The 11,457-nt window shown below is 45.7% G+C and overlaps 1 protein-coding gene across 2 annotated transcripts; it reads right to left on the bottom strand.

Moving 5' to 3' along the window:
- Window positions 1-891: 891 nt before the first annotated feature.
- Window positions 892-11,426, bottom strand: LOC136438477 (phosphatidylinositol glycan anchor biosynthesis class U protein-like). 2 transcript variants are annotated; one of them, XM_066433279.1, is made up of 12 exons: window positions 11,207-11,426; window positions 10,522-10,586; window positions 8,912-8,983; window positions 8,425-8,487; window positions 7,816-7,919; window positions 7,208-7,308; window positions 6,753-6,850; window positions 4,920-5,068; window positions 3,945-4,088; window positions 3,436-3,560; window positions 1,509-1,651; window positions 892-1,213 (listed from the first exon to the last, which is right to left on the bottom strand). In XM_066433279.1, the coding sequence occupies exons 1-12, from the start codon at window positions 11,379-11,381 to the stop codon at window positions 1,100-1,102; spliced, it is 1,353 nt and encodes a 450-aa protein (XP_066289376.1). In that variant the 5' UTR covers window positions 11,382-11,426; the 3' UTR covers window positions 892-1,099. The 2 variants fall into 2 exon arrangements, with proteins under 2 accessions (XP_066289376.1, XP_066289375.1); XM_066433278.1 differs by lacking the exon at window positions 4,920-5,068 and adding an exon at window positions 5,625-5,782 and having other exon boundaries at window positions 11,207-11,425.
- Window positions 11,427-11,457: the final 31 nt, after the last annotated feature.

Here is an 11,457-nt window from a genome sequence, read left to right as displayed (position 1 = left end):
AAATTGCTTTGAAACAGCCCTTTAAATCATTTTTATGGAGTTTTTTTGGGGGCATTTTTAGACAATTTTTATATTTTGGGCTCCTGTGCCCTGGTATTGCTAGCAAGTGACCTAAAATTCGGTACAAGGGTGCCTTGAACATGTCCCTACAGGATTTCAATCACAATTCTGGTGTACATCACTTCAGGACTTTTGGACCCATTTTCAGACCAAAAACAGGCCAAAAGTGGTATCCACGTTCCATGTTCTATTTGCTGCTGGCCAAGGAATCCATGTTCTATCTAAGGATCCCCGCGTTCCATTTGCCACTGGCCAAAGAACACTGTTCTATTTAGGTCACCTGAGGTCATATTGCAGGAACACACGCAAGCCTTTGCAGTAAGAAGCTCTTGGGGTCTCGCAGAACTTGTAGAGAGAGTTTTTGTACGGGTGATTTTGGAACAGTCCATTTATGCATCAGGAGGGAGATTGTCGAAGTATAATGCTCTCGCAAATGTTGCCTTTCTACATGCAGTTAATATTTCGATTTGCCCAGGTGTTATTTTGGGACAGCCCACTTCTTGCATGGGGAGGAGTATGGCTAAACATGCTGTATTTGCTCAGGGGCAAATGACGCCCTTTCTAGTGACTTCTAATTTAGTAGCATCAGGTTTGTAATGTCAAATAAGATTAAGGAAATTTAATTCTGTACACAAATTGTTGCTACAGCAAAAAGAATACGAGACACCAATAGAGTAGCTTCAGAAATGTTTTTCTTGGCTTAGCCAACATAGAAAATGTAAAATAAAACTTCTGACACTAATCTGTCAGTGTGAACATTACTGCATGCTATTTGATAATATATGGTCACAGGGGAATACCTTCAATAAATATGACATGCAAGAGCAAATCTTATGGTCACAACGACTCTTTTCTTTAATGTTGCTCATTTATCACAGAAAATCTCCACAGGTTATTACAAAACTTATTCATACAGAGGACAAAACAGTAAAACAGATATCACCCATTGAGAAACAGTTTCCTACATAATTTACATCATCCTGCAAATACATTAAAAAAGAATATTGCAAAGACACTGATGACGGAATGGTCTGGAACGTCACTTGAGGTTCATGAGGATGGGCATCCCCTGTCCCTCCTTGGGAGCCGGCCCGTGTCGGAGGTGGAACTCACGTCTTAAGAAGGCGTACAGGAGGTCTGTCAGCAGGAAGATCTGTACAAGGGACAAGATGGAAGGAGACGTTTTGAACAGGAAACACTAAGAAACAACGTACACACTGAAACTACTCATGCAAGAGTCACATCACACTAACACTGAATCTGAATGACAATCACACTTACACTGCTGTCCCTGGTGCTGACTGACATTCACACTGACATTGCTGCAAAATGTATTACTTTACTATTACTTTTGATAATCATGTAAAGCAATGTATTTCCAGTAGTTCTATAAGAATATTATATTTTCAAAGATGAAGACTGAATGTTTCCCCCATGGCCACTCATACCTGTGCAGTTGCGTAAGCCAGCGTGACTGCGTAGAAGAAGTTTGCGTTCGCGCTGCCGTAGTAGATCCAGAGGTGCCAGAGGACAGGAGCCAGGACGATGCTGTAGAGCCACATGCACACCACCAGGAACAGGTTCCTCATGTCTGGAACAGACAATTGTACACACATTACTGCACAGTACATACATATATACTACATACACACAGGTGATGCTGTACAGCCACATGCACACCACCAGGAACAGGTTCCTCATGTCTGGAACAGACAATTGTACACACATTACTGCACAGTACATACATATATACTACATACACACAGGTGATGCTGTACAGCCACATGCACACCACAAGGAACAGGTTTCTCATGTCTGGAACACACATGTGTACACACATTACTGCACAGTACACACATATATACTACATACACACAGGTGATGCTGTACAGCCACATGCACACCACAAGGAACAGGTTTCTCATGTCTGGAACACACATGTGTACACACATTACTGCACAGTACATACATATATACTACATACACACAGGTGATGCTGTACAGCCACATGCACACCACAAGGAACAGGTTTCTCATGTCTGGAACACACATGTGTACACACATTACTGCACAGTACACACATATATACTACATACACACAGGTGATGCTGTACAGCCACATGCACACCACAAGGAACAGGTTTCTCATGTCTGGAACACACATGTGTACACACATTACTGCACAGTACATACATATATACTACATACACACAGGTGATGCTGTACAGCCACATGCACACCACAAGGAACAGGTTTCTCATGTCTGGAACACACATGTGTACACACATTACTGCACAGTACATACATATATACTACATACACACAGGTGATGCTGTACAGCCACATGCACACCACAAGGAACAGGTTTCTCATGTCTGGAACACACATGTGTACACACATTACTGCACAGTACACACATATATACTACATACACACAGGTGATGCTGTACAGCCACATGCACACCACAAGGAACAGGTTTCTCATGTCTGGAACACACATGTGTACACACATTACTGCACAGTACATACATATATACTACATACACACAGGTGATGCTGTACAGCCACATGCACACCACAAGGAACAGGTTTCTCATGTCTGGAACACACATGTGTACACACATTACTGCACAGTACATACATATATACTACATACACACAGGTGATGCTGTACAGCCACATGCACACCACAAGGAACAGGTTTCTCATGTCTGGAACACACATGTGTACACACATTACTGCACAGTACATACATATATACTACATACACACAGGTGATGCTGTACAGCCACATGCACACCACTAGGAACAGGTTTCTCATGTCTGCAACACATAATGATTCATTACTAGCTGTACAGTACACACATAATCATTCATTACTAGCTGTACAGAACACACATAACACATTACTGTACAGTACACACATGTTGATGGTATGTGTTTTTATGTTAGAGTTATGTCAGAGTATCTGGTCACTCGACATATACGTATATTTCAACATGATGGAAAACCTCAAGCCTATACATTGCAATAAATATTTTCCTTAAGTATGTGAAACAGAACTTCATGTCAGGCAATCAACAGAACTTTGTACGAGATGGCTCCTTTTCAAGCACACATGCCTCCATGCCCATGTTTGGGAGCCTGTGTTGTTAATTTCCTTGGCTAAATCTGTCATATTAAGCTTAAGGAAATACATTTTCATGAATTTCATGTCATGAGGATCAGATCTTTAACATGGGTCCTGGAGACAGCCCTCCACAAAGTAACAGAAGATGAAATTTTGTGTTAAGCAAATTTATTGTCTATATTCCTACCTAACAGCTACATAGTAGAACATGGGTGACTACTAGTATATTGAGTAGAACTACTCACACTTGAAGCAGTGTCCCCACACGGGCAGCAGGGACAGGAACAGGGCGGCGTCTCCGAACGTCGGGTACGACTTAAACACTGCCGTCAGGCCGACTAGGAGGTGCAGGTGGAACATGGGGTGGTCCCTACAGAAACATGTTCACACTGGTTATATCTCATTCACTTAAAGTTAAACACACACACTTATCCACACTTAGATATTGCAGTCAGGCCCACAACAGGAGCGGGTTGTCCCTACGAACACAAACAGGTTCACACGGATTACCTGATTCAAAAGTTCATGTTCAGATTGATCAGAACTTAAGAACTTGTCCTTCATACTTTTAACTTTAACAGACTCTCTTTAGAAATATTCATAAAAAATCAACCAAAGGAATTTCGATATCAGCACAAGTAATCGAAGACCATGCTCTGTGTCTAGATACTGCAAGACTGGAGCACACTTCATCTTGATCTAATTTTAATCTTTGCAAAGTTGAAGATAAAAATATTCCTTCCTGTGTTCCTACCTGAGTTTGACGGCGAGAGGAATGACGTAGAAGACGGCGTTGAGCTGGAACACGCAGAGGAAGAAGATGCGGAAGTGTTCGAACATCTCGGTGAAGAAGTACCAGAACAGGCCCATGTTGGGGGTCAGGTCCGGCGCCAGCATCCTGGGGGGGGGAGGAAAAACACCTGTTAACACCTGCATATCAGGATTACTGATGTTGCCGGATAGATGAAGCTTAAGGGCTGAACAAATTTTGTGTCAGAGAATTATCTCATGTATAATAAATATGACTGTTTCCTATTAGAAATAATGTTGTACCTATTAGAAATATTCCCATTATCATGTTCATTGCAAGCAAAGCTGAAATATAGCAGTACATATGAGGCCTACATCCGTAGCTACATGAAGCTACAGTTGGTTCTAACGAATGTCTTGTAATGACCAAAGATAGAGTCTAGACTTAACACTCACACGAACCCCACAGTGGCAGAGAAGAAATCACCCCCACCCCACCCCCAAACATAGACTAGACACACAAACCCCAGTGGCAGAGAAGAACCCCCCTCCCCCCATGACCAGACATGAACTGGACACTCACACAAACCCCACAGTGGCGCCAGAGAAGACCCCCCCCCCCCCATGACCAAACATGAACTGGACACACACACAAACCCCACAGTGGCAGAGAAGAACCCCCCCCCCCATAACCAAACGTAGACTAGACACTTACACGAACCCCACAGTGGCAGAGAAGAACCCCCCTCCCCCCATGACCAGACATGAACTGGACACTCACACGAACCCCACAGTGGCAGAGAAGAACCCCCCTCCCCCCATGACCAAACATAAACTGGACACTCACACGAACCCCACAGTGGTAGAGAAGAACCCCCCTCCCCCCATGACCAAACATGGACTGGACACTCACACGAACCCCACAGTGGTAGAGAAGAACCCCCCTCCCCCCATGACTAGACATGAACTGGACACTCACACAAACCCCACAGTGGCAGAGAAGAAATCCCAGGACAGGAAACAGAGGAAGGACAGGAACAGCAGGGAGGACAGCCAGAGGGCGTAGGACAGCAACGTGTGCAGGACAGAGGTCACGTAGTCTTCCTTAGGGTTCACCTGTTGTTCCCTCTAGACACACAGGTAAGAACAGGTAAGGTCGAGAGGACAGGTGAGACAGTCTTCCTTAGTCTGGGCAGGGCTCAACTGTTCCTTCTTCTAGACACACAGGTAAGATGTATGAGGGGTTGAAGATCTTCACAAGATGGCATTGAAAGAATGTGAAGAAAGGTGAGGTAAACAGACTTTAAGGCAGTACTTCTGAAGACGGCTGGAAAGTAAGAATAAGTGATGAACATTCTGAAGACAGGCTGTCTCTTAGATGCAGCTGGAGGCAGAAGTGCAGAGAAAAGAACGAAGCTCAGTACAGACAGGGGACCGACGGGTGACACAAGGCAACCGTTAGTGTGTCCATCAGAACAAGTAGTGTTGGTGACCAGGGCAGACTTCAGCACTTCTCAGCTCCCAGAGATCCTGTCCAAAGACAGCCCGGGGAGAAACGTACACGACATTACCCTCCGACATTGACATTGAAAAAAAGAATAAAGAGAATAAAGAGTAAAACTGTTAGCAAGGCATGAAAGTTTTTTTCTTGACACTGTTTGTACTGCTAGGTGTGGTAACTTACACAAACCCCCTGGTGGAGTAGAGCCAGTCCATGGAGCCAAACGGCAGGAAGGACAGGGCCCACAGGAACCCCAGCCAGGAGAAATGTCCGCCCGCCGTCTGCAGCAGCGACAGGCGACTGTCAGGGTCCCTGAAGGAGAACCGGCTGCCCTGTTCCAGCTGGAACACGAGGGGGGAGTTAGTACAGCGGGCCGTGTGCAGCTGGGAACACGAGGGGGGAGTTAGTACAGCGGGCCGTGTGCAGCAGCTGGGAACACGAGGGGGGGTGTTAGTACAGTAGTATTAGTACAGTGGGCTAGGAGGATGCGGTGACTGGACAGGGTACTCCGCAACCTGTCAAAGTAATGTTGATGACACTGTGTGGGAAGAATGTAACTAGACACACATCTGAACAAGCACAGACTGTACATTATGTAGTAATGTTGATGACACTGTGTGGGAAGAATGTAACTAGCCACACATCTGAACAAGCACAGACTGTACATTATGTGTGACATCTGGGCATGCATTGTGCATTCAATGATTTATCCTAAAAATAACAGTCCTGTGGTAAAAAAAGTCTGTTCCACTAACATCTACATTTGTGTATTAAAGTCTGTTGTTTCCAGTATTTAAGTATGATGCATATTTCTTTGAGACAAGAACCCACAACAGACGTAATGAGAAACATTACCAACATAATTCTGGTCACACTGTACTTGGGTGATAATAAAGGTACACACCTGAGCGATGTACATGGGTGATAATAAAGGTACACACCTGAGCGATGTACATGGGTGATAATAAAGGTACACACCTGAGCGATGTACATGGGTGATAATGAAGGTACACACCTGAGCGATGTACATGGGTGATAATGAAGGTACACACCTGAGCGATGTACATGGGTGATAATAAAGGTACACACCTGAGCGATGTACATGGGTGATAATGAAGGTACACACCTGAGCGATGTACATGGGTGATAATGAAGGTACACACCTGAGCGATGTACATGGGTGATAATGAAGGTACACACCTGAGCGATGTACATGGGTGATAATGAAGGTACACACCTGAGCGATGTACATGGGTGATAATGAAGGTACACACCTGAGCGATGTACATGGGTGATAATGAAGGTACACACCTGAGCGATGTACATGGCTACAGGGATGATGAAGATCTCAGGATAGACACACTGGTACGAGGCCACCGCCGTGGCGAGGGTGGCCAGGAGGCGATTTCCTGCAGGGAACAGAAGAAATCATGATACATCAAGGTAGTGATAGAAACAGACCTTCAGTTGAAATGATGGACAGATCTAAGCCTGCAGTTCCAGACTGATACGTACCTTTGACTGCTCCAGCAATGACCAGGTTGTGCAGAGTACGCTGCACCCAAACAAGCCTGCAGTTCCAGACTACTGTTACGTACCTTTGACAGCCCTAACAAGCCTGCAGTTCCAGACTGTTACGTACCTTTGACTGCTCCAGCGATGACCAGGTTGTGCAGAGTACGCTGCACCCAAACAAGCCTACAGTTCCAGACTGTTACGTACCTTTGACAGCCTCAACAAGCCTGCAGTTCCAGACTGTTACGTACCTTGAACAGCCGCTAGCAGGGCTCCAGCGATGACCAGGTTGTGCAGACCTGTAGTAGAGTACGCTGCACAGGAGGCGATGGTCAGCGGGTTCAACAGATACCTGGGGAGGGGAGGGAGAACTCTGTTACCTGCACACCTGTACCTGAGGGCAGGGAGAACTCTGTTACCTGCACACCTGTACCTGAGGGCAGGGAGAACTCTGTTACCTGCACACCTGCACTGGAAACCATACTGCATGTCCACACATGCAAAGAAGGCAAACCTTTACACAACAAAACTATATAGTATATCCATCCTTCCATCCAGAGGGATGAGGGTAGCACACTGTTGTCATGGACGTGGGTGTGAATTGTAGCCATTACATGTTTTTATACCTGAACCTCCGGAATTACACATCTGTGCCGGCATTTTTCTTGCCCAGTTCCAACCACTTTAATTTGTGAGAGTTACACTAACTATAGTGATTACATGCTGTTGAACAGCCACAGGAATAAAACATTAATTTCTTGCTGTGCTTCCTTGATATGAATCTTGATAAGCAGGTAGTGTTGGCTTAGTGTTTATATCATGTTGGAGAACGTAAGAATAAAAGGTAAGGTTGACTCACGCGCCCAGCATGAGCCGAGGGACGCTGTTCAGCTGTTTCCCCGTCAGGAGGAGCGACAGGGAGTCTGTGGAGTAGGACTTCACATGTCTGCCCTGCTTCTCCAGCTGGGGAGGGGGGCAAGGTCACAAGGTCAAGGTTAGACTTCACATGTCTGCCCTGCTTCTCCAGCTGGGGAGGGGGGCAAGGTCACAAGGTCAAGGTTAGACTTCACATGTCTGCCCTGCTTCTCCAGCTGGGGAGGGGGGCAAGGTCACAAGGTCAAGGTCAGGATACACTTTTCAGCAACATTTGACATTCCGTAGTTGTTTGACATTACACTTTTCAACATGTTGATATCAAAGATCCGTCAATGAAAAGCCACACTTAATATAATGTGCTTGATTATACAAACTACACTTGATTATAAAAATCTACGCATTATAAAAATCTACACTTAATGATGAAAAAATCAATACTTGATAAAATTCTACATTTGATGACACTTGATGATATAAAATAAATACACATGATAATAAAACTCTACACTAACTCACTCTTTCCCATCTACACTTGATGACAAAAACATAGTAAGTGTAACACTAGACGTCTTATTTTGAGACCTTGACTCACCAGGTGTCTGCAGACGTTTGTCCCCACCTCGTGCACCAAACAGCCTGTCACAAGGTCCACCAGCTGGTACAACAAACAAACAAACAACAACAACAAGTAAATATAAAACAAAACCCAGCTGATACAGGCATGAGTAACAAACATAACACTCAGCTGTTCTGTGACTAAGTTACACAGAAACACATCATGAGCCTTACACTCTAGGTAGACAACTGCTATCCAGAACCTTCAGTAAACTGAGAGGAATTCTTGGCAGTCTGGAAGCTGGTTTCTATTCATTTCTGTTCTCCTAGGGACTGTGCTACCTGGACAACCATAGGCAGTAGGCAGGCTTCTGTTAATGTCATCAGAACCTAAAAGCTCCTTTACATTTTTCTGTATTCTAACCTTCTCCCTGCTACCTAACTCCGTAACTGATAGGGAATTGGGTGCCAAACAGCTATTTCAGTGTTCTAAAGGTTAAGAAAAAAACAAAACTTCTGCTGACCAGGAAGAAGATGGGGATGAGTCCGCCCCAGATCTTGCTCAGACAGTAGAACAGCATCAGGACCAGAGGAGTCTGCAACAGGAAACACAGGAAATAGGTCAGCATTCACTTGACCGAACCATTACTGGGGCTCCCTTGACCATGGGCTTGGGAGTATGGGAGCTCTTCTAAACTAACTAGGATGTCCACTTGAAAGTTCATCGTGTTGGTAGAAGTCATTCTGAATGGAGTTTAAACTGTAAATGCCAACACAATAAATTGGACTTACCCAAATTTTTGACTGATCAGCTACAGTCACAGAGTCATGTGTCTCATCTGCATAACGTGACGTCACAGAAGCAGTGGATTGTTCACTCCTTGACAGAGACTGTAGCTGATCAGTCGAAAATTTGGGTAAGTCCAATATATAATTTATTGTGTTGGCATTTACAGTTTAAACTCCATTCAGAATAGGTCAGCATGTAAAGGCAGTAAGGTAATGGCTGGTAGGGGAGGGAAGGGCTCAGGAAGGGGTTCTCACTCACTCCGGTTTGTCATCTTTTGTTCCGTGTCTCACGAGGGTTAGACATGCTTACACAAAGGTGCTGTGGATGCCCACAGTGTAACACAATAGACAGATCCCAAAGCCACGCCCCCTGTTCGATTTCGAACACCTCCGTCAAAAACAGGGTTTGACGGACCAAACATGGCCGCCGCGGCAAGGTTGAAAATAATGCTACTGACTTCGGTTTAGCTTTTGTGGCACTGAAACCCTTTCAGAGCGGGCCAAATAAGAATGCTATGTCTTCTTTGTTGAAGGCTGTATCCACCAGGTAGAGTTGTTTGAGGAGGAGGTAGGTGTAGTTGCGGTGAGAGCAAAATGTTTTCGGTCAATGTTAAAGCGGTATGCGCCACATAGCTTTCCCTTGTCGGTGGGCATCAGCGCCCAGTTTCTGACAAGCAGCCGATGCACGTGTAAAACAGGGTTCATATATCTGTGACAGGGTTCCCACTGTATTGACTGCATGCATAACAGCTGCATAGTATTTAGTAACTAAGAATTAAAATGCATCCTTTTACTTCCCTGCTCACTTTCAAGTTAACCAGTTTCACACACCAGTAACTGAAGATACAAAACTCTGCACTAGCGGACTTTGTAGCAAGTCAGCATGTGGTTCAAGCTTCCTCTCCTTGAGTGCCCGATCTGTTTTCTTTTTAAATTCGTTTTTGTTCTGAGCATGCATTCAACCAATACAGTGGAAAACCTGTCCCAGATATACGTACCCTGCTTTACACGTGCCATTTCTGCCCCGCCAACGCTGTTTTTGACGGAGGTGGGCTAAATAGAACAGAGGGTTCTATCGGTCTTCTATTCGTTCGATATGGTGTTCGACAGGATCGGTCTATTGGTCACGATTCACACTAAATAGTTCATCCTATAATGGTCTAAAGTCAGAAAGGTAATACAATTGTCACCTGTGGAGGGGAGGGGGGGTCTGGAAGGGGTGATATGGATGAATTAGTCCACAGTGTAACACAAGTTAAACACAGAAACCTAAGCTGCCCCGACGGCTGACTAAGCTATGGGAGAGAGTGAGTGAGTAACACAAGTTGTTATGATCCGTACGTACCTCGTGGAACATGTCCCCTTCGTACGGTGAGATCCCGTGGTCCAGCAGACTCAGGCCTTCAGTCACTGGGGATGGAAATAATCACACTTCAGTTTTACATGACAACATGGCAACTGAGTACTCTACATCAGATTTACTAAGTACTGTGCTAGACTAAATAAGACTCACTGACAACTGCTGATGTTGTACTTGTAGACTGTGTGATGCCTTAGGTTGTGGTACGGGCATAAACATGGCTGTCAGAATACTGAATACACATTACATAAATGGAAAACACAATTTCTGTTCTGTGGCTTACGGTTACCTGCGCTGCTTTTCATCATTATAGTATGTCGCACCTGTAAGTTATTAATGATTGTAGCTGCAATTCCACTGTTCCTACCTTGCCGAAGACTCAAATCTTTTCTACATCCCCAGCGCCAGCCCTAAAGACCCTCACACCCACCCCTCCCCCTCACACTGCCCCCTACCCCCTACCCCCCTCACACTGCCCCCTACCCCCCTCATACTGCCCCCCTCCCCACTCACTCCGTGTACATGATGTTACAGGTGAGACGAGTTCCAGGCGGTCCTGTAGCCAGCCCACCAGGTGGGACTACATCAGCACGGCCCGCGCCCCCCCTCACACTCCCCCTCCCCCTAGCACATACAGCCCCCTCCCCCTACCGCCCCCCTCCCCACTCACTGCGCGTCCATGACGTGACGGGCGAGGCGAGTTCCAGGCGGTCCTGTAGCCAGCCCGCCAGGTGGGAGGACATCAGCACGGCCCGCGCCCCCAGCCCCAGCCCGAAGATGTACTTCAGCGCCTTCGGGACGGGGCGGAACTGCGGCCGCTGCTCGGCTCGGGGTTCTGCCGACATCTTCGCGGGCTGGGCACAACAATGGGTAACCGGAAGTTGTGATGGACCTTACCATGGTATGTAAGGGAGAAATGGA

The sequence above is a fragment of the Branchiostoma lanceolatum genome, chromosome 7 (genome assembly GCF_035083965.1).
Source record: "Branchiostoma lanceolatum isolate klBraLanc5 chromosome 7, klBraLanc5.hap2, whole genome shotgun sequence".
In the NCBI taxonomy this organism is placed as follows: Eukaryota; Metazoa; Chordata; class Leptocardii; order Amphioxiformes; family Branchiostomatidae; genus Branchiostoma; species Branchiostoma lanceolatum.
Note: the sequence above shows the minus strand (reverse complement) of the source record. Positions and strands in the feature narration are given on the sequence as shown.

Excerpts from the sequence above, each read along its gene's own strand:
- LOC136438477 (XM_066433278.1), bottom strand. The coding sequence starts at position 11,381 with ATGTCGGCAGAACCCCGAGCCGAGCAGCGGCCGCAGTTCCGCCCCGTC. Across the intron at positions 7,920-8,424 it reads CAAACGTCTGCAGACACCTG|CTGGAGAAGCAGGGCAGACA; the intron begins GTGAGTCAAGGT and ends CCCCCTCCCCAG. Across the intron at positions 3,561-3,944 it reads CCTCTCGCCGTCAAACTCAG|GGACCACCCCATGTTCCACC; the intron begins GTAGGAACACAG and ends ATGTTTCTGTAG.